This window comes from Protopterus annectens, chromosome 9.part0 (assembly GCF_019279795.1).
Source record: "Protopterus annectens isolate FY-2018-M chromosome 9.part0, PAN1.0, whole genome shotgun sequence".
Classification (NCBI taxonomy): domain Eukaryota; kingdom Metazoa; phylum Chordata; order Ceratodontiformes; family Protopteridae; genus Protopterus; species Protopterus annectens.
Genome location: NC_056743.1, coordinates 1,491,254,003 through 1,491,278,182, shown reverse-complemented (window position 1 = coordinate 1,491,278,182; position 24,180 = coordinate 1,491,254,003). Strand labels below are relative to the sequence as shown.

The following is a 24,180-nucleotide window of genomic DNA, read 5'->3' as shown; positions in this document are numbered from 1 at the left end:
AATGTAAAACCTCCCAGGAAACCTCCATTGCCAGCATGGGACTTGAACTTTGTGCTAGAAAAACTGACTCTTCCTCCTTTCGAACCAGCAGCAACAGCAGAATTACAATACTCATCCTGGAAGACTGCTTTCCTGCTGGCAATAACTTCAGCAAGAAGGGTCTCTGAACTACAGGCATTAATGGCAGTGCAACCCTTCCTGATCTTCCATCAAGATAGTGTCCATGAGAACAAATCCCACATTTATGCCTAAGGTGGTATCCAGAGTATCTTTAAATCAGGCTATCCACCTTCCTACATTCTTCCCCAACCCACAGAACAGGGGAGAAAGGCGCTTACATACCTTGGATGTACACAGACAATTACGCTACTACCTGGACAGGACAAAAAACAATAGAAAAACTGACCAGCTTCTGGTAGCATATACAACAGGGAAGGAAGGAAATCCAATTTCTAAACAGACAATCTCCAAATGGATAGGAAATTGCATTAGATTTTGTTACTCCTACCATGGAAAGAAAACTCCAGGGAACATCAGGCCTCACTCCACAAGGGCTACAGCCACTACCACAGCTTTCTTACGAGGAGTGGCTACCAAGGACATTATAGAGGCTGCTACTTGGACCTCCGTGCATACATTTGCCAAGCATTATAACTTAACTCTATACTCTAGATCCCGTGCTGGTTTTGCCACTTCTGTTTTGCAAGGGATCCTAACTACACCATAATCTCTTCTCATTTCCTCCTCCCCTAGTTTAGCTATGGTATTGTACCCATTTGTAAAGACTGCAGATGCATCCTTGAAGGACATAGTACAGTTTTGTACCTACCATAAATGTAGATGTCCGAGAGGAATGCATCTGCAGTCAGGATTACCCACCCTCCTTCCCCTCTGAGGTACTCCTAGGGTATTTGCCAATCTGCAGCTAGCTTGGGGGGGATCTAATATGGTGTATTTGTTTGTATATATGTACATACATGCTTATTTTATGTGTTTGCTCTCTACTATTTGGAAACTTTGGCATTTATCCAAATTTAGCCATCCAAGAGGGCACCTGGCATCTGGGGCAAGAAACAGAGGAAAATGGCGTCGGCTGATGCCTTTATACCCGAATAACTGCCGCAATGACGTCGGGTGAAGTGCGACACCAGCCGAAGCCAGACCCAGACTTTGGAATCCGGCCGACCGAAGGGCTGCCTGACGACTGGACAACCCATTTGTAAAGACTGCAGATGCATTCCTCTCGGACATCTACATTTATGGTAGGTACAAAACTGTACTTTCCTCATTTTGAGTTTTAAATGGTTTGTGTTCATTAATGTCCCACACTAAAAGGGTATGCCATAATTTCACTGTTAAGGTTTTTTTTAACTGATGTCCTTGGTAAATGCAGAGTCATATTCATGAAATTTTTTTATAAGTGTAAAGGAATACATTTTAACAATCTTATTAGCTTCCTAGTTGAAGTTGTTAGTGTTGCACATTTTCCCATTTGTTCCACATTTTGAGAGGTAGTAGTCCACATTCTGAAAAAGGAAGATTGAAAGCTGTGATGGTTGAAAGGCTATCTGATATAGCATAATCCCTATTCTTCAGGTTAACCGTACGTACTTCAGCATTATTGCATGCTCCTCCCACGGACAATTTATGTATGTGATAAGAAGACTGCTTAACCCTTTCCAGCTAAGTCCAGTGGTGTTTTTGTGGTATTCAGATGTCAGCTTTGCCAGAATACTTAACACAAGATTAGAACCAGGACCTTTTAAGTGATAGGTTAGTGCAGATGTTATTGTATATCCACTTTCTGAAAGTATTGTTTTTTTTTCATTTGATTAAACTAGGTTGATCATTGCTGAAATATGTATTTTGAGTTTAGCGTGCTCTGTAAGAGTCATAAAACACATTGTCTTTTTCTTTGTGTTTCTTCTTATCCAGGAAAGCTGTAGCAGTGCAATTCTGAAGCATACAGATTTGCTAAGGAGCGTGTAATTTTGTTTTGCAGGATGTGTTTGAGATGCGCTTTGCCAAAATGCCCGATGAACCTGAAGAACTTATGACTGCACATTCTCCCATAGTTCAGCCTCTTCCTAAAGTGGCTCCTTCTTCCTCAAGTGACAGCAGCAGTGATAGCTCCTCTGATAGTGACAGTTCATCAGATGACAGTGAAGAAGAAAGAGCTCAGAGATTAGCAGAACTTCAGGAACAGGTAAGAACACAGCTGAGAAGAGAAGCAGTTGAAACCTATTAATTGCTGCTTAAGTTGATGGCTGATTGTAGTGACTGAGTATTTTTCAGGGAATCTGCACAAGGGTAAGTGTATGCCTTATATAACTAATGCAAAATATTGGCCATCTGTGGTGTTGCTATACATCTACAGTCATGCGTAGTCTCTACAGTCAGAATCTTTTCTTTTATGTGTTAGATCTGATGTTTACCTTTTCATTTCTCCTCACTAATGGGTCTTGGATCCGACTCTGCCACTTTCCATGACTTATGATCAGAGTCTCACTCCTCCCTCTACCCAGAATGCACCATACCTTCCCCAGAACTCGTTTGCTGCCCGTTGCATCCAGATGTAGTTCCAGTTTCGCTAGTGGTTTTGGTCAGATAAGTGCAAAATTAGAGTATTATTACTTTACCTTTTTTTCCTCTGTTACCTCTCTCGTAGTTAATGAAGTGTCAGAGATTTTGTTTCCCTTCTTTTGCTTCATCATCTCCCTTTCTTTGTTCCGTTGGCACTTTCAAAACACTTCTTAATTAGAATTAAAGTTTTGAGTTAATTGTTTCAAAACAATTGTTTTTGCAGATTACTTAGCTTTACTGATGTTCTTCGTGTTTCATTGTTGCAGTCATCACATTTGGGTTATCTGCCTGCAGGTAGCCCTCAGCTGGCCTGAATACCACAGTCTTGTGATTTCTGCGTCAGATGCTGTTGCTTCTTCCATGACGTCAGGGGTATAAAACATGCAGCCGACAGCAGTCTTTTTTGTCGTGCTGTGCCCAAAGCAGAAGCATTTCGCAAGTGCCGGTCCGACTCCTGAAATTTTCGTTTTCGAGTTTCGGACCTGAAGTCTTCTAAAAGATGAGCACTCCATTGGGGATCCTTTTTTCTTGCTCTAACCGATGTCAGAAAAAATTAATTATTTTCTTGCCTGTGGTAAGCAAATACCTCATAGAGATTTTCATTCTTACTGCGTCACCTGTTTAGGGCCCAGACCATGACGTGCCTCGCTGTTGGTTTTGTGCCTTGTCCAATGCCCAAACTATCCATCGTTGAGTAATTTTTGTAGCTAAATACTTTCGCCCTCTATCTGTGTACTCTGAAATGGCGTTGGTAAGCCATCTGACTACTGATCTTCCGAAAAAACGTAAGGATAAAGACAGACTGCATAGGTCCAAAACTGCTGACGACGCTACCATTAAGCTAGTCGCCAGTCCGCCGGTACTCAGTGAGGCACTTTCACAGCCCCTGATACCCACTTCTACAGATTTGCAGGCCTCTACTGAGACCCATTCAGAGTCCGATATGCCCTGAGATGCTTCAACTGTGGAACTTGCGGATGTGTCTACCTGAGATGGGTCCGGAGCCGCTGTGCAGGCACCGGCTTCTTGGGGTGTATTCAGGCCTACCAATTTTCATATTAAACTGACGACTTTGTTTCAAGCCAAAAATACTGAATTTCTCAGGCCTAAAGTTCGCACTACACCTAGGAAACCGACGACCAAAGCGCATTCTCAGACCCACAGGCCTCAAAAACAAATGAATAGAGTGGCTGAAGACCTTATTACCTTAATAAGGTGAAGCCAGCCTTCTCCCTCAAAGTGACCTAGAACTGATTTTCCTTCCGATGGTTCAGATCAGGAATCTGATATCTCTGTTCCTTCTGACTACCAGGACATACCCTTATCTACCTATGAGGATTCTGATGCAGAGGATTCCATTCCCTCTGCTTCCCCTCCAGAAGATTTTTATTTTGGTGAAACCCTGCATACCCTTAGGGAGCATTTCCGCTGGGAAAGCCAGGACTACTCCGTCCAAAAAGAGACTCAGAGAATTTTTAAACCTGCCTCAGCACAGGCCTCTAGCTATCCCTCCCGTTCTGGAGATTGTAGTTGTTTTTTTAGGAATCCAGCCTTACCCCAGATAGTTTGCCTCCATCCCCCAGGAAATCTGACAGGTACTATAAAGTACCTGACTCTCTCAAATTCCTTTTCAAGAATCCTACTGCAGATCCAGAGACCATTTCTCAAGGACCAAAAGGCATTAAGGCTACTACTGCCAAGAATCCTACCCCTTCTGACAGGGATTCTAGGGCTTTAGACAGATGGGGTAAGAAGGTATACACCTGTGCTACTCTGGCCATTAGAGCTTTAAATTGCCAGTTTCATATGTTAAAGTATCCTCAGCATATTATGGGGTTAATTAAACAGAAAATGATGTTGATTCCTGACTGTGGAGAACACAAAGATTTACAAGAGTTGATGCATTCTGCTGACCAAGTTGGTAAACATACTTTGCAGTGTGGTTTTGATGCTTTAGAAGCATCTTGTAGGGCTGCTGTCACTGGGTCTGTTCTTAGAAGGCATGCTTGGCTTAAGGAGCAAAACTTGCCAGATCATGTCAAAGCAAAATTACTGGATGCACCCTTAAACCAAGAGTGCCTATTTGGCAATAAAGCAGAAGTTGTTCTCAAAAGGATGGAGGAGAAAGCTAAATCTATGCAAACTGTTAAAAATGTCTTACAAGTACAGTCCCCTAGGTTCAGTAGGCATTGGCCTTCAAAGAACTGGTCTTTTCCAGTCCCTTCTAGGCCTTCGCAGTCCAAACCCAGGGGCAGCAGACCCCCGAGACTTCAGTATCAGGTTATGCACAGATATAAGCAGTGGGGTGCTCCCACATCCAAAACAGGGAGTAGTAAGCCAACCCCCTATGGTAAACTTGCACAATGACTTATCCTTAACTTCCCCAAACCTCGCTCAAGTACTTGCACCTTTAGGAGGAAAACTCGCCCTGCATGCAAAAAACTGGAAATACATTACCCAAGATAAATGAGTTTTAAACATTGTTTCCCCAGGATACAGATTCCACTTCCACTCACTCCGAACCCTAAGTGGATGGCCAGACCTCCCCCCAAACCAGTGGGCAGATGCCCAAAAGCAAGTACTTTCTGTCCTCAGCAATCAAGGCTATTCTGCCTGTTTCAGCGGAACAAAGGGGACAAGGCTTTTATTCAAGACTCTTTCCTGGTTCCTAGAAAAGAAAACTCCTGGCACCCTGTCCTGGATTTATCTATTCTCAACACCTTTCTGGTGGTTCCAAAATTCAGAATGCTAACACTCCAACAGCTGCTTCCTATGCTAGCCAAGGATGTGCCTGGCTGGCAACCGTAGACTTAAAAGAAGCTTATCTGCACATCCCCATAAGGGAACCTTGCAGGAAATACCTACATTTCAGAGCAGGCTCCATGCACTATCAGTTCTGTGCACTTCCCTTTGGCTTATCTACTGCGCCTAGGGTATTCACAAAGTGCCTAGCTCCAGCCATTGCTTTTTGCAGGCAGAGAAATATTCATATTTTATCCATACTTGGACGATTGCGTGATTCAGGTGGAAAGTCAGGACTTGCTACTATAGCACCTGGCATTTGTAAAGAGACTTCTAACTTCACTGGGGTACACCATCAACGAAAAGAAATCAGACCTAAAGTACCCTGCTAACAGATTGTATTCCTGGGAGCAAGATTGAACACAACTTCTCAGATGGCATTCCCCACTCCAAAGAAACAATTTCGACAACTTACTTCAACCTACTGGGCACAGAAAACGAGCTATCTGCAAGGAAAATGCTGCAAGTTCTGGGGTTCATGGCCTCTTGCATTCTGTTAATTCCATATGCAAGACTGCATATGAGGAAATTTCAATGGCATCTTAAAAGTCTATGGTGTCAACATTCTCATGACCTGGAAACAATGATTCCTATCATTTCATGCCTAAGGGCAGAGTTCCTTTGGTGGGCAGAGGCCTGAAACCACAACAAGGGACTCTATTTCTACCTCCTGCCGCCCAAACACTAACAGATGCATCAGACTATGCATGAGGGGCTCACATGGCAGGGCAGTGCATTCAGGGCAAATGGAACCCAAAGCAGAATGCACCTGCTTAGCAATCAAAAAGAAATGTTAGTTGTACAGAATGCTCTGACAGCCTACAAAGGCCTTATTCTTCCAGGACAACTATTGGTAAAGACAGACAACATCACAGTTATGTGGTACATAAACAAGCAGGGGGGAACACATTCCTACCTACTCTGCAGACTAGCCATGGCTCTGTGGAACACAGCCTTGAGCAACCAAGTGCACCTACAAGCTCAGTTCCTGCCAGGCAAACTAAATCCACTGGCAGACGACTTAAGCAGAAGTCTCATGGACCCACACAAATGGAAACTGGAACCCAAAATATTCAAGCTTTTGGGGAGCAGATGGGTGGACACCAGAGGTGGACCTGTTTGCTTCCCCTCAGAACTATCATTTGAACAAATACTTCACCAGAACTCCCCACAACCAAGCTTGGAAGGTGGATTCCCTGTTCTTTTCCTGGGAGAGCCTCTGTCTATGCCTTTCCCCATCTGCCTCTCCTCTCGAAGGTTCTACTATAGTTCAAACATGACAAGTCAAGGACATTCCTGATTGCACCAGACTGGCCACGCCAGCACTGGTATCCTCTTTTGCACAGTCTAACAGTGCTACAACCATGGCACCTGCCTCAGACCCCTTCCCTGCGGTCAGAGCAGGGGGGCCAAATTCTGCACCCTCAGCTTCAGACCCTGAACCTTTCAGCCTGGCTAATTCCCTAAACTCACCTCTAGCAACCCTCAGTAAACAGGTGCTGGATGTCATTCTTGAGGCAAGGAGGCCTAGTACTAGAAAATTCTCTTCAGAAAAGTGGAAAAGAGACTGTTCCTGGAGCCAGTCTCAAGGGATGGCCACAACTGTGCCCAGCTTACCTCATGTACTAGATTGACGTAAATGCTCCACAAGGGACTATCCTTCTCTTCAATTAAGATTCATGCCTGTGGCATCTAAGTTCATTATAATACTGAGCCACCCCTCTTCTCTCATCCTCTGGTAAAACAGTTCATTAGAGGGGCCAAAAATGTAAACCCCCCCCCCCCCAGGAGAGGTCCCACTCCAGCCTGGGACCTTAACTTTGTATTGGAAAAACCTACACTTCCCCCCTTTGAACCGGCTGCTACAGCAGAGTTGAAATTCCTTTCATAGAAAACCGCTTTACTTCTAGCCATCACTTCAGCAAGAAGAGTGTCTGAAATGCAGGCCTTTATGGCAGTGGACCCTTCATTATTTTCAATGCGGACAGGACTTCCCTCTGGACTAACCCATCTTTTATGCACAAGGTGGTGTCTAGTGTGGCTTTAAACCAGTCCATTCATTTGCCTACTTTTTTCCCTAATCCTCAGAATAAAGGGGAAAGGATACTGCATTCTGTAGATGTGCACAGCTTAGATTCTATTTGGACAGGACTATGCCTCTCAGTAAATCTGACCAGCTGCTAGTCAGCTTTGCTGCTGGGGCAGAGGGAAAGGCCATTTCAAAGCAAAATATATCTAAATGGGTAGCACACTGCATCCATTTCTGCTACAAGCCCCATGGAAAACCTACAGGGGATAAGAACACATTCCACTAGGGCTTCATCTACCTCTACTGCATTTCTCAGATGAGCCCCTACCAGGGAAATCCTGGAAGCTGCAACCTGGAGCTCTGTACATACTTTCACCAAGCATTACCACTTGCCTATCTTTTCTAACTCCAGAGCTGGATTTGCCACAGCGGTCTTACAAGCCTGATTGCCAGTCCTAATGCTTCTTAATCTACCTCCCCTCTTCCTTAGCTTTGGGAATCGACCCGAATGTGATGACTGCAACAGTGAAACATGAAGAACATAGTACAGTTGTGTACACTTACCATAAATGTAGATGTTCGAGTGTATTCACTGTTGCAGTCCTGGTTACCATCCCTCCAGCCCCCTGATTGTCTTTACTTTCACCTATCCTTTTTGGTTAGGCATATCTTATACTATGTGTATTTGCTTTTTGCTGGGGGTGTTCCACACCATATAATTGCTTCATATTTTGGGTGCACCTGACATCTGGGGCAAGAAAAACTGATGTAATGGCATAGGCTGCATGCTTTCTACCCCTCATGACCTGATGGTCATGGAAGAAGTGGCAGCATCAGACACAGAAATCCCAAGACTCTGGTATTCAGGCCAGCTGAGGGCTACCTGCAGGCAGATAACCCAAATGTGATGACTGCAACAGTGAATACACTCGAACATATACATTTATGGTAAGTGTACACAACTGTACTTTAGCTGGTTTATTGTATTTCTTGGTATGTGTGCTGCTAGGTCTAAGAAGCCAACTGGGTTCAGGAGATGCACTTCTTGTGGGTGCAAGATCCCCAACTCGGATGCCCACAAGAAGGAAGTGTCCTTATTACCTAGGCCCAGATCATTTCAGATGATTCCAGGCTATTGGCCAGGAGGCTGTTATAAGCCTACCCAAGAATTTCATCCAAGTTCCCACAAAGTCAGCACCTGTTTTCCCTGTCCAGCAGGGACACAGGTGAGATCCCAGGGGTATATTTTCTGTTTTCCATCCAGTCGTCCAGTTTCCTCTTAGAGGGCTAGTGAGGTACTCTGACATGGAGAGGAAGTCTGTTCCACAGATGAGGAAGTCATTGGGACACGCATCTATTCCGCCAACAAGTTCTATTAATGTCACAGACCAGGTTGAGGCCTTGATGTACGAATATGCATCAGCTGCATCAAGGCAGAGTCTGAGAAGGCTTTGGTGCCAGACTTGCATCACCTCTGAGCAGTCTGTACAAAACTGAGTAGAGGGACAGGGCTTTTAGCCTATCTGTATAGGTAGGACAAGTGTTTGAGACCCTGGATTTTCCTGGTCAGGAAACTCTGTGGTCTCTCCAACTGCTGCATGTGCTTGGCAAGGTACATGCCGAAGAGGCCATTGTACTCAGTATTGGGTTTGATAAGGGAGGAGTACAGGGATGTTATGACCTTCTTGTTCCCGATTGAAATACCCTTACTTATGAGGTGGGCTATGTAGGAAGCCTTCAGTACAATGGAGGCAACGTGGTGGTCAAAAGTCAGGTTGCTATCAACTTGTGTGCCTAAGTCCCTCACAACTTATTGCGTGCTTAGTACGTTGTTATTAATGTGATAATTAGTGGGGATTCCATTTTCCCCAAAGGGAGATGATGATGCATTTCTTGGCATTCAGTTTGAAGCCATGCTTCTGGCATCAGTCATTCGTTTGGGTAAGGCCCTCTTGGAGGATGTTCACATCACTAGGGGAATATATGACCATGCCCAGCTTGCAGTCCTCTGCAGACTTGGTCAGCCACAGACCACTGGATTTGGCTTGCACCTCAGAAAAGTATATCACAAACAGAGGAGGCCCCAAGACCGATCATTTGGGTATGTCACTTGTTACGGGTTTACTGCTGGAGGTGTCTTCCCCTATTTTGATCAGATGGGTTCTGTCAGTAAGCCAGTTAGCTACTCATCTGATAACATACGGATTGATGCCTAGCTGAGAGAGTATATCTACTATGCTCAAGTTGGGGAATGGTGTTGAAGGCTTTGGCTAGGTCAAGGTAAGTGGTGTGCACTGTCTTCCCCTCATCCATGTCTTTGGTGACTGTTTCGAAGAAGGCGACCAAGTTTAACAGGCATGATCTCCCTTTGACAAAACTAAACTGTGTGGGATCAAGTCTTTGGAGGTTGCCAGTGTCCTTGTATATAAGGTCCATGATGTGTTCCATGGCTTTGCAGGTCAGGCTAGTTAGGCTGATGGGCCTGTAATTGCCAGGGTTAGTGGTCGTTCCACTTTTGTGTAGAGGGCTGACAGTGGCTGTCCCCCATTCTGCTGGGATGAAGCTGGTGCACAGGCTTAGATTGAATAGGGTGCCTAGTGGTGCTGAGAACTCTTGCCTGTGTTCATGTAGTTGACAGTCAGAGATGGTCTGGTCCCATGTAGGCTATATCTTTTGCCTTTGAGAAGGCATTAATGACCTGCTCCCTGCTGATGAGGGGAAGGGGCAGATGCTGGGGATGTCCTGATTTATTGATGGGGGGACAGGGGGGTGACATTTTCACTGAACTTGTCTGCCAGCAGATTGGCGCTATCTATGGCATTTGTGTGTGTTGTATTCTTGACCACCAAATCAGAGCAGTTTGGGAGTTAACTGTGAGATTACGAATGTATGCGAAGAAGGCCTTGTGATAGTCCTTGGTGGATGTGGCCAATTTGGACTCTGTTAGCTGTAAAGGATTTCACCACTGACCTTATTTGCTTGTTCAGACAAAGGAGAGATCACTTCCATCATATCACTTGCTCCTTCTTGGTGCTGGACAGCAATTCTTTCCTTTTATTATAGAGTCTGTTTATTGCTGCTATCTGCCAGACAGGTGTACTCTTCCTTGAGGAAGATGATTTAGTTCCGTCAGGTATTCGGAGTCCATGCAGCTATATACCTGTTCTTAGGAGGTTTTAGTCAGCTTTGGAAAAGTTTTTTTGTTTGACCCTAATGGGTGGGGGTCAGGGGAGATGGTGACTTTGAAAGTGATTGCTTTGGATGTTGTGTGTGTGTGCGCGCGCACAGCGCTAAACTCTTATGCATTGGCTGACCACTGCAACAAGCTCATTTTATAGGACTTGCCTGCATCCACCCCTTCTGGGGCTCAACCTCTCCCTTAAACATACTGGCTCCAAGCTCTTCCTCTGTTTTCTCTGGGGAGTCAGAGCATGCTAAGAGATGGACTGCGGTCTGAAGACATCTTTAGATCAGAAAGTGTTGAATCATAAGGTCTCTAAGCCAGCATCGAATCCAAAAGTTCTATCGCATCCATCTTCCTTGGCTCCAAGCACCTCTCAGACCTTGGATCCTATTATTATTTCAGGATCACCCGTTCCTGGCACCTCCTCCTTGGATCCAGTGGTTAGGCGCCTGACATCGGCCTTCCAGGTGGAACCAGTATCCCCAGCTCTTCCCTCCAAACCCCTACCAAATCTAGAGATGCATCCTGTACATCTTCGAGGTCTTCCTGAAGCTTCACAGAGGCCGATGTGAACAGAATGATGCAGAAGTTCCTTAAAGCACAGATCCAGATGGGGTATTGCCATCTCCGTCCCATCTCGGATCTGGGAGTGCTCCTTCTCCAGCCATATAGACTCCTTTTCTGATCCGACCCTTGGTTTCGGAATTCCAAGAGCCTGGGTATCCAAGAGAGTAGATGTCTGATCCAAGGAAGCTTCATTCTTTGACTCCAACAGTGGCCCTGACTAGCACTGCTCCATTTTTGTTGGATGACAGTGGGTCTCAGATCTGAGACGTCTGTGCTGACTCTGGGGAGGGTTGACTACAGCTCTGACTTTCATATCAAACGTTTTCCCTCAGAGCTTTGGCCTTCGACAGCTCGAGTCCAGTTCTGTTAGCAGGCCTCGAATCCAGGTGGTTCAAGGGAGAGAGAGGGGGATTCCCTGAGCCCATCTGCCTTCCGCGTGGCAGAAAGGCCTTTCTCTAGGTTTAAAGTCTTGTCTCCTCACACCCAGAATTTATCCCTTCCTTCATCTCATCTGAACACTGAGCTAGTCGTTCCTGTCCTAGGTCAGCCTGTCGCGAGGACATGCCAGACTACTTCACCTCAGGGAGCACTGCCTTCTTTCCAGAACACCCCGTGGAAAAGGTCCCTCAAAAGAAAAAGTGTAAAAGGAGGCACATAAACTCCCCTTTGCAGCCTGTAACAGAGGGCACTGATCTCTGAGGGAGAAGAATTTTCCTGATCACTACCTGAGGATGTTTCCTTTGAAGACATCCTAGAGCTCCTCCAACAGAATGGTGGATGGTCTGCCCAACCTTCTTCTGAGGAATTTGTGTTCCTAGAGGCCTCCAAAATGGGCCCATCCATGTTCTGGGTAACTCCCCCGGCAGATGAGCTGATTGACTTCATCTCCTGCCGGGCCTGGAAGGAAATGGACATGGTTGAGCCTATCCCCAAATGCCCTGATAGGTTATTGAGCCTGCTGGCAGATCTCCACTGGCCCGTCCACCTAACAAGGAGTCTAGATCAGTGGACAGACTTGGAAAGTGTGTTTACTCCTTAGCTACCTTCTCTCTGAGGTCCTTAAACTACATGGCCCATCTGCAGAGAGACTTAAGACCATGCCAGAGGAGGACATAAAAAAGGTTTCTTCCCCAGCTGGCTACTCTTTCTTCCTTTGCTAATTCTTTGAGGTTGATTTCACATTTGGGGGAAGGTACCTCACTTGCAGTAGATACAGGCATAGCCATCAGGAGATGTCTGGATGAGACTTTGTGACTTTGCGGAACCCTTCAAGATGCACCATTCCTTAATGCCCCTTTCGTTGGGTCTTCCTTGTTTGGACCTTCTGTGAAAGATGCTCTGACTTGCAGTGAGTAGACAGGAAAGCCCTTGTCTGCCGTGGGCATCAAGTTTTCTACTCCTCGGAGGACCTTCTTCAGGAATCAGGAGGCAAGAAGACTTGATTCAGGAAGTCTCAAGGCTCTCTTCAGGACTCGTGCGGTGATACCGCCTCCAGAGGCAGAGAGGGAGGTTTCACTGAGGGTCCGCAAAGTCAAGGCTGTGGGGAACCCTTCCCTGATGGGCCCTTCCAGTGTTCCTGAACAACTGTCCATCTTTGGAGGCAGTCTGGAGTCGTCTATTCCTGCACCTAGATGCCTGAACAAGTATAACAAGACAATTCCTGGTTGCTAAATATTGTGTCTGGAGGCTATTGCATTCTCTTTCCCTTAATTCCTCCAGGTCCAAGGAGGAAACTCCCTGACATTCCAACCAGTCAGGAGGAGTAAGTGTTATGAGAAGTTACACCTGAAGAAGCTTAATTGTGAAAGGGCTTGTATTTGCACCAAGTAAAAGGCCTATTCTGGATTTTACAGCTGTCTTTTTATTGGATTTGATTCATTTTCTTGTTTTCTCATGCTGCAACTCCATTGCTCATGCTCTGTCATGTGACTGTGGATCGTTTGCTTCAAACGGAGAGGTATTTTATTCCTGTTCAAGAGTTTCAAAAGAAGAAGTTCATTGGGCTTTGGTGCTTCTGCAAACAATTTCTTGTTGCTTATTGGGACCTAGTTCGTGTTTAGTGTTTGGTGTTATGAGAAGTTCAAAAACTTCTGCCAAAAAAAGTCATCCAAGAGGTTCCGACTGAACAAAGAGGATTGTGAACTTATTCTCACTTATTTTTTTAGTTCCAAAAAAAGACATGGAATCTTCAGGACATGTACTATCATATAAAAATCGACAGGCACTCCAGAAGTCATTTGCAGTTTTGGCTGGGAGCCAATCATTACCAGTTTGGGACATTGCCCTTTGGAATCATCACAGCCTCCCAGGTGTTTACCAAGTCCATTGAGAATCTTCAACCATCTGGGTTTCACGGTAAAGCTACCAAAATCGAACTTGACGTTTGTGTGAAACTTGGAGTTCATAGGCACGGAACTGGATTCAAGAACACAAGTTGCCTACTTGCAAGTAACACTGCATTTTATCGCTGAGAACATGTTAAAGATGTACTAGAGGACCCGCAACCAATGGCTATGTTGGTTTTACGGGCTCAAGGAGCAGTGGTCACCACAATTTTTATAGTCCCCTAAGCGAGGTTTTTCATGAGAGTTGTGCAGTGGACTGTAGCAGTTCATTGGTCCATGATTTATCACCCGCTGTCTGCTCCCCATTAAAACTGTCTCAGATCTGTAGGAATCCTCCGCAGTGGTGATCAGAATCACATGACCTTTCTCTAGACCCTTTTCTCTTTCCCCAGCCATTGCCACAGTGACCACAGATGCTTCCCGGTCTATGTGGTGGGGGGGGGGGCACTTCCTAGGGAATGTGGTCCAAGGTGTGTAGTCGCCTGATATGCAACTTGGTCTCTATAATGTCTTAGAGATGAGAGCAGTCCTCCTTATGTTAAAAGCCTTCCAGGGCGTTCTCCCTCTGGGGACAATTGAGATTCACATAGACAAACGTGTCAGTAGTTTGGTACATCAACAAACAAGGAGGAACCTGTTCTTATCCATTGTGCAGGGAGGCCTTGAGAGTTTGAGAATGGGTGAGACCTTCAGACCATTTTCTGATAGCACACATTCCAGGGTAACCAATGATGTTCATCGTGCATACAGCTGCAGTCATAACAGATGGGTTCTCCTGCCGTCAGGCGGGTCCTCGGTCGTCCGAATTCCAAAGTCTAGGTCCGCGTCGGTTGTCGACGCTTCTTCCCTGACATCAGTACGACAGGGGTATAGAAGAACCAGCCGACTCCATTTTCTTCAGTCTTTTTTGCCGCGTGGTGCCCGAAGCAGAAGCAGTTCGCAAGTGCCGGTCGGCCAGCTCCTGAGATTACAAAAAATTTGGAACCGAAGTCTTCCTAAAAGCTAAGTACCCCGTTGGGGAAACCTTTTCTTGCCTCAGACCGATGTCAGACAAAGTTAATAATTGTATTTCTTGTGGGAAGCAAATACCGCATAAGGATTTCCATTCCCTCTGTATACCTTGTTTAGGCCCAGACCACGACGTCTCGGTCTGTCGCTTTTGTGCTACATTCAACAAACGCACTATTAAGCGTCGGGCGGAGTTCGCCCAGCATTATTTCGGGAAAGCATTTAACTATACTATGTCGGATACTCCGACTCCGGTTTTGTCTAAAAACGCAAAGACAAGGACCGACATGAGGTCCGCGGCCTCTACCGACACCACGCCAAAGCCTACTACACGTGGTCCGGTTCTCAGCGAGGCGCCTACGCAGCCCCTGATTACCGACGACACATCTTCGGCGGTGTCTCCTGTACCCGAGGTCGCAGGCTCCTCGGCCCACACCCTGACTACAGATACTGAAGCCACACTTGGCATTGAAACACAGAATGTGGACAGGTCCACCTTCACTCAAGGTGTCTTCAGACCTTCCTCTTCTTTCTCCATCAAGGCTTTCACCAAGTCTAAAGCTGCCATGCACCCTAAGAGACCAGCTACACAGGGCCCATCTCCAGGCCCCATGCCTAAGAAACAGATGCTTAAAATGGCTGAGGATTTAATTACTCTAATCAGAGGTTCTTAGCCACCTCCGGAAAAAAGACCCAGAGTGGAGGAAGATTCCCCTCCTCTGATCAGGGCTCCATTATTTCAGAGCACTCTGATTATCAGGAACAGTCTTACTCTTCTTTTGAAGACTCTGATGCAGAGGAATCTATTCCTTCTGTATCCCCCCCTGAGGATTACTCATTTGGTGAAACTCTGCATACCTTAAGGGAACACTTCCACGGGGAAGGCCAGGATTATTCAGATTCCAAGAAAAGACTCAGGGAATTTCTTTTGTTACCCCAGCACAGGCCTCTGGCTATACCTCCTGTCCTGGACATCCTAGATGATGTTTACTCGGAGGCCTGCCTTAACCCGGACTCTCTCCCTCCAGCTCCAGTTAAGCCTGGCAGGTACTACAGGGTTCCTGACTCGCACCAATTTCTATACAAAAGCCATGCTGCTGACCTAGAAACCATCTCACATGGGCCCAAGGGAGTTAAGGCCTCCATTGCCAAAAACCCATTGCCTTCCGAGAGAGATTCCAGATCCTTAGAAAGGTGGGGAAAAAAGGTATATACCTCGGCTACCCTATCCATGAGGGCCTTAAACTGTCAGTTTCATATGCTAAAATACCAACAGTTTCTGTTATCTCAATTGAAAAGTAAAATGTCACAACCTGAACAGCCAGACATGAAGGAGTTGCAGAATTTGATGCATAATGCAGAACAAGTGGGTAAACATACCTTACTTACAATGTGGTTTTGATGCTCTAGAGGCCTCATGTAGAGCTGCTGTTACAGGCTCAGTCATACGTAGGCATGCTTGGCTCAAGGAACAAGCCTTGCCTGATCATGTCAAAGCTAAATTACTAGACGCCCCTCTTCAAAAGGATGTATTATTTGGGGCAAATGCTGAGGAAGTATTACAGAAAATGGAGGAAAAGGCTAAATCAATGCAAACTGTGAAAGAATTTATGCAGGTTCAACCCCCACGTTTTAGTAGAAATTGGCCTTCCAAAAACTGGTCCTTTCCTGCCACAGACAGACCCCAAAGAGGCAGATACAGGCACCCGAGGGGCAGAGGACAAACACAAGGCTCGTACAGAGGCGGACAATGGCAAGCTCCTACACAAAGAGGTGGTGAGGATAACTCACAATCATTCAGAAAGCAAGCCCAATGACTTTCCCCTTTGCATGCCAAGCAAGACTCAAATGGCAGTCCCCTTAGGAGGAAAGCTGGCATTATTTTCAAAGAATTGGCATATTGGCACAAAAGACAAATGGATCCTGGACATTATAAACAGAGGCTACAGATTCCATTTTCACACCCTTCCAAAAATGAGAGGCATGCCAAACCTGCCACACAATCAAAGGGCAGAGGCACAAAGGCAAATTACAGATCTCATAGACATGAAAGCTGTTAAAGAGGTACCTACGCACGAACAAGGTCAAGGTTTTTATTCCAGGCTATTCCTGGTACCAAGGAAGGGAAAAGATTGGAGACCTATTTTGGACCTGTCCATCCTAAACACATTTCTACTCGTACTAAAATTCAAGATGCTCACTCTACAGCAACTTCTTCCCATGCTGGGCAAGGAGTCTTGGCTGGTAACATTGGACCTCAAGGAGGCATACCTGCATGTCCCAATCAGACAAAATTGCAGATACCACCTCAGATTTCTTGCAGGTTCAACCCATTATCAATTCTCTGCATTGCCCTTTGGCTTATCTACTGTGCCCAGAGTATTCACGAAATGCCTGGCATCAGTAATTGTCTACTGCAGACTTCAAGGGATACAAATATACCCTTATTTGGACGACTGCCTGATCCAAGTGGACAGCAAGCACATTCTTCTAAAACATCTGGCTTATGTAATAATGTTGTTGAGCTCTCTGGGATACACAGTCAACAAAAAGAAATCAAGGCTAATACCCTCTCGGAAGATAAATGTCCTTCAAGGATGCATCTGCAGTCCTTACATATGGGTTGTCCTGCCTCAGGCAGCCCTTCGGTCGACCAGATTCCAAAGTCTGGGTCCGGCGTCGGCTGATGTTGCCCTTTCCCCGACGTCAGAGCGCCTGGGGTATAAAAGCGTCAGCCGACGCCATCTTCCTCAGTTTTTCTTGCCGCATGGTGCCCAAAGCAGAAGCAGTTCGCAAGTGCCGGTCGGCCAGCTCCTGTAACTTCAGCTACCGAAGACTTCAAAAGCTAAGTACCCCGTTGGGGACTCTTTCTTGCCTCAGCCGATGTCAGATCAAACGCTTAAAGTTAATAATTGCTTAACTTGTGGGAAACAAATACCTCATAAGGATTTCCACTCCTACTGCCTCCCCTGCCTAGGCCCAGACCACGACGTCTCAGCCTGTACTGCCTGTTGTGCCTCCTTCAATCGACGCACTCTTAGGCGTCGGGCGGAGTTTGCAGAGGAATTTTTTGGGGCTAGTTACTGTTAGAATATGCCGTCGGAGACTCCGACTTCTCATTTAACCAAAAAACGGAAGGTCAAGGACCGACACACGCGGACCGTGGTTTCGGCTGAAACCACGCCTAGGCCTACCGCGAATGTCTCGGTCTCGGCTGAAACAGAGTACTTGGTACTTCCGACCGTCGAAACCGCACAACCGACAACCTCTGCCCCGGAGGCCTCTTCTGAGTCGGTTATAGAATTTCCCTCAGAGACCGGTGTTCAGGAAACATCCGACACCATTCCACTAGACAAAACTACACCAGCACGTGGAGCAGCCAGGCCTCCTGCACATTAAGGCATTCACTAGGGCTAAGGCTGCAAAGCAGCCAAAATCTCTGCCTCCCAAGGCAATTCCTCAGGGATCCTCTACAGGTTCACAGATTTTAAGTTTAGCTGAGGACCTTATTTCCTTAATTAGGGGCTCTCAGCCACATCCGGACAGGGGCTCTCAACCTCCTCTAGACAAAAGGCCCAGGGTTGAGCCCACTGATCCCCAGTCCTCTGATGAGGCTTCAGATGGCTCTGCTCTATCAGACTACCAGGAGGAGGCCTTTGCGGCCTACGAAGATTCTGATGCAGAGGAATCTATTCCCTCGGCCTCCCCTCCTGAAGAGCTGTCCTTTGGGGAGACCCTTCACTCCATGAGAGAGCATTTCCAATGGCAGGGCCAGGAATTTTCCAATTCCAGGAAGAGATTAAGGACTTTTTGCATTTACCTCAGCATAGACCTTTGGCTATTCCTCCTGTTTTAAATGTCATTGATGATGTGTACTCTGAGACTAGCATTACCCCTGACTCCCTTCCTCCGGCTCCTGTCAAACCCGATAGGTACTACAGGGTCCCGGACTCACATCATTTCCTTTACAAGGCCCACTCTGCTGACCCAGAAACTATTTCCCAGGGCTCTAAAGGGGTTGCAACTGCCACTACCAAGAATCCACTCCCCGCTGAAAGGGAGTCCAGGGCTTTAGAGAGATGGGGTAAAAAGTGTATACTTCTTCCACTCTTTCTATGAGGGCTTTAAATTGTCAATTCCATATGATACAGTATCAAGAGTATTTGTTAGATGAATTGCATAAAAAACTGTCTTCACCTGAACCCCTAGATCTCAAGTCACTTCAGGATCTGGTGCATAACTCACAACAGGTTAGCAACCATTTCTTGCAGTGTGGTTATGATGCATTGGAAGCTTCATGTAGGTCAGCAATGACAGGGGCAGTCATATGTAGGCATACTTGGCTGAAGGAGCAAACTCTGCCAGATCATGTTAAAGCAAAGCTTCTGGATGCGCCACTGGAAAAGCAAAAGTTATTTGGCTCCACTGCTCAGGAGGTCTTAAAGAAATTTGAGGAAAAGGCTAAATCTTTACAAACAGTCAAAGATTTTCTCCAGGTCCAACCACCAAGATTCAGTAGAAATTGGCCTTCTAAGAATTGGTCCTTTCCAGACACACAGAGATTTCAGAGAGGCAAGAACAGGTGTGCCAGAGGTAGAGAGCAAGCTAGAGGCTCCTACAGAGGACGTCAATGACAGCCTCCTAACCAGAGAGGTAGTGCAGGACCTACAACTGCTGCACAAGGACAGACTCGATGACTTCACCTTGACCCCGCCAACCAGGGCTCAATTGGAAGCACCTTTGGGCGGAAAGCTATCTTTATTCTCAAAAAATTGGCGCAGTATTACAAGGGACAAATGGACACTGCAAATAATAGACAAAGGATACAGCTTCCATTTTCATACATTACCAAAAAGAAAAGGCATGCCAAACCTGCCACTGAATCAAAGGGCAGAGGCTTTAAAACAAAGTTCCAACCTATTGCAAATGAAAGCTATAGAAAGGGTTCCTCTCACAGAACAAGGCCAAGGATTTTATTCAAGAGTATTCCTTGTCCCAAGAAAAGAAAAACAATGGAGGCCTATTCTTGACTTGTCCGCACTGAATACTTCTCATTGTGCCAAAATTCAAAATGCTGACCCTACAGCAACTCCTTCCCATGCTAGGCAAAGGGGTCTTGGCTGGTAACTCTAGACCTCAAGGAGGCATACCTGCATGTCCCTATCAGACAAAGTTGCAGAAGACACCTCAGATTTCTTGCAGGTTCAGAGCATTATCAATTCTCAGCATTGCCCTTTGGCTTATCTACTGCGCCCAGAGTATTCACGAAATGCCTGGCATCAGTAATTGCACACAGCAGACTTCAGGGGATTCAAATATACCTATATCTGGGCGACTGCCTTATACAAGCGGACAGCCAACAAACTTTGGTAAAACACTTGAATTATGCCATCCGCCTACTTCAGGCCTTGGGATACACAGTCAACATTCACAAATCAAGACTTGTTCCATCCCAAAGAATAACATTTCTGGGTGTGGAACTAGATACAACTACCCAAATGGCTTTTCTCACAGAAGAAAAACAGACAACTACCGGATTACTTCGAAAATCTGACAAAACAAACTCAGCTGACTGCAAGGAAAATTCTGCAGGCCCTGGGTTACATGGCATCTTGCATTCTTCTGATTCCACAAGCAAGGCTGCATATGAGGAAACTACAATGGTACCTAAGGAGTTTATGGTCTCAACGCAGTCACAGCCTAGAAGCTTTGATGCCACTCATTCCATGCCTTCAAAAGGAATTTCTGTGGTGGGCTCAAGCAAGCCAGTCACACAGGGGTCTGCCCTTCAGCAAACCAATAACCAGCCAAACCATTACAACGGACGCTTCAGACCATAGATGGGGAGCACACATGGAGGGCAGATGCATCCAAGGACTATGGTCACAGAAAGAAGTGCGCATGCACATAAACCAAAAGGAAATGCTGGCAGTGATACATGCAATCGAGGCCTTCAAACACTTTCTGCATCAAGGCCACCTGCTAATAAGGACAGACAATACCACAGTTATGTGGTACATAAGCAAGGAGGTACCCATTCCTACCCTCTTTGCAGGCTGGCAATGAATCTTTGGGAACTTTCCCTAAAACAGTATAGAGCTGCAATCCCAGTTTGTGCCAGGAAAAGACAATACACTGGCGGACAGCCTAAGCAGAAATATCATGGATCCACACGAATGGATGCTGCACCCAGATATCTTCCTTCAGATAACACAATCATGGGGGAGGCCGGACATAGATCTTTTTGCCTCCCACCACAACCATCAGCTGAAGGAATTCTGCTCAAGGACATACCACCCACAAGCATGGAAAGTGGACGCCCTCTCTTTCAGCTGGAATACTCTAACAGTGTATGCATTTCCACCTCTTCCATTAATGATCAAGGTCTTACTGAAAATCAGGACAGAGCAGCCAAAAGTGATTCTGATAGCTCCGGACTGGCCAAGCCAGCACTGGTACCCACTGTTAAGGAGCATGTCACGCACGAAACCGTGGCCGCTACCACAATGGCCACTACTTCTGACACAGCACAATTACAAAACTCTGCACTCCAGCCTGAAAACCCTGCAGCTGTCAGCCTGGAGAATATCTTGACTCCTCACCAGGAAAAGCTATCCAAGAGAGTGAAGGATATCATCATGGAAGCTCACAGGCCTTCCACAAGAAGGGCATATTCAGCAAAATGGAAATGATTTCGCACTTGGAGCACTGCAAAGGGCATAGATGCGACAGTGATGAACATGGCACATATCCTGGAATACTTGGCAGAAATGCTCCACAATGGCCTTTCTTTCTCTTCCATAAAAATTCATGCTTCGGCAATTTCAGCAGAATACAATACTGATCCACCTGTCTTCTCTCATCCTCTCCTAAGGCAGTTTCTAAGAGGAATTAAAAACATCAATCCTCCAAGGAAACCACCAGTGCCTACATGGGACCTTAACTTCATGTTGGAAAAACTAACTCTACCTCCCTTTGAACCAGCAGCATCTTCAGAGCTACAGTTCCTGTCTTGGAAGACTGCCTTCCTTCTGGCCATAACCTCAGCAAGAAGAGTATCTGAATTGCAGGCCCTCATGGCAGTTCAACCATTCCTTATTTTTCATCAGGACAGAGTCTCATTGAGAACCAATCCTTCATTCATGCCAAAGGTAGTATCCAGGATCTCATTGAACCAAGCTATTCACCTGCCTACCTTCTTCCCAAATCCACAAAACAAGGGGGAGAAACTTCTGCATACCCTGGAAATTCACAGACAGTTGCGCTACTACTTGGACAGAACTAAGACTTACAGAAAAACTGACCAGCTGTTTGTAGCTTATGCTGCTGGTATACAAGGAAAAGCAATTTCCAAACAGACAATTTCAAAATGGATAGGGAATTGTATTCGATTCTGTTACTCTCTTCATGGCAAAACTGTGCCAGCTACAATTAGACCTCATTCCACCAGAGCCACAGCCGCCTCCACAGCCTTCTTAAGAGGGGTGGCTACCAAGGACATTTTAGAAGCTGCTACATGGAGCTCCGTGCATACATTTTCCAAGCATTACAACTTACCCTTATATTCCAGATCCAGAGCAGGCTTTGCTACGGCAGTCCTGCAAGGCATTTTAGCTACACCATCCTTTACTTAGATCCTACCACCCCCAGCTTGGCTATGGTATTCTACCCATATGTAAGGACTGCAGATGCATCCTTGAAGGACATAGTACAGTTTTGTACCTACCATAAATGTAGATGTTTGATAGGTATGCATCTGCAGTCAGATTTACCCTCCCTCCTTCCCCTCTGTTATATTTCTTGGGTACTTATCCCTCTTATAGCTAGCTGGGGGGATCTATTATGGTGTATTTGTTTTATATTACTGTGCATGTTTGGAAATTTTTGCATCTCTCCAAATTTAGCCTTCCTTAGAGGGCACCTGGCATCTGGGGCAAGAAAAACTGAGGAAGATGGCGTCGGCTGACGCTTTTATACCCCAGGCTCTGACGTGGGAAAGGCGACATCAGCCGACGCCGGACCCAGACTTTGGAATCCGGCCGACCGAAGGGCTGCCTGAGGCAGGACAACCCATATGTAAGGACTGCAGATGCATGCCTATCAGACATCTACATTTATGGTAGGTACAAAACTGTACTTTTTCCTGGGTGCCAACTTGGACACAAACACCCAGATGGCCTACCTCACGCCAGAAAAGCAGGGGCAACTAACTCAATACTTCAGAGCACTAGCAAATTGCACCAATCTGACTGCAAGGAAAATCCTGCAGGCTCTGGGATTCATGGCATCTTGCATCTTACTAATCCCATGTGCAAAGCTGCATATGAGGCAACTTCAATGGTACCTGAAAAACATATGGTCTCAACACAGCCACAATTTGGAAACAATAATACCACTAATTCCATGTCTGCAAAAGGAATTTCTGTGGTGGGCTCAAGCATGCCAAACAAACACAGGTCTTCCATTCAGCAAGCCTCAAGCAAATCAAGTCATCACAACAGACGCCTCGGACTACGCCTGGGGGGCGCACATGACAGATCGGTGCATTCAGGGCAAATGGTCCCAAAAAGAAAAGCACCTTCACATCAATCAAAAGGAAATGCTAGCAGTAATAAATGCTATTATAGCTTTCAAGGACCTTCTGCAACCAGGTCAACTATTGATAAGAACGGACAACACCACAGTTATGTGGTACATAAACAAACAGGTTGGAACACATTCATACCCTCTATGCAGACTGGCCATGTCACTTTGGAACATGGCCATGGACTTACAAATCGAACTACAAGCACAGTACTTGCCAGGCAAGGAAAACACGCTGGCAGACAACCTAAGCAGAAATAACAGATCCACACGAATGGAAGTTGCATCCAAAAGTTTTTACAGAAACAATCCAAGCATGGGGAAGGCCAGACATAGATCTCTGTCTCCCACAAAAATCACCAATTGACAAAATTCTGCTCAAGGATTTTCCATCCAAAGGCCTGGAGAGTGGATGCTCCCTCTTTCAGTTGGACATCAATGACAGTTTATGCCTTCCCACCTCTTCCTCTGCTTCCCAAAGTTCTATTGAAAACCAGAGCAGACAGACCAAAGATGATTCTCATTGCTCCGGACTGGCCAAGACAACACTGGTACCCACTCCTGAGGAGCCTGACGCATTCACCACCATGGACCCTGCCTCTAATGCCTCTTCTTCTGACTCAGCACAGCTTCAAAACTCTTCACAGCCAGCTAAAAACACTCAATCTAGCCGCATGGAAGATCCCTTAGCATCACAAGAAACCCTACTCTCCAAGGAGGTGCAGGATGTCATTTTGTAGGCCAGAAGGCCGTCAACTAGAAAAGCTTACGCCGCAAAATGGAAACGGTTTTGTGTCTGGAATGAAAAAAAGGGCCAGGATCCTGGAAAACTGAATTTACCTCAAATACTACAGTATTTAGCTGAGCTGCTAAGCAGTGGACTTTCATTCTCCTCTGTCAAAATCCATGCCTCAGCCATTTCTGCAGAATACAACACTGATCCACCCTTATTCTCTCACCCTCTCTTAATACAGTTCCTCAGAGGGGCTAAGAATCTAAGACCCCCAAGAAAACAACCAATACCTGCTTGGGATCTCAATTTCTTTCTGGAAAAACTGACCTTGCCTCCCTTTGAGCCA

The 24,180-nt window shown here is 46.0% G+C and overlaps 1 protein-coding gene across 1 annotated transcript in view; it reads left to right on the top strand.

The window, feature by feature from the left end:
* Positions 1 to 24,180, top strand: part of BRD4 (bromodomain containing 4) — a 1,872,054-nt gene that overhangs the window by 1,292,461 nt on the left and 555,413 nt on the right. The window contains exon 8 of the mRNA XM_044084437.1: positions 2,003 to 2,206. Coding sequence (XP_043940372.1) covers positions 2,003 to 2,206 — 204 coding nt within the window. The remainder of the gene's footprint in view (positions 1 to 2,002; positions 2,207 to 24,180) is intronic.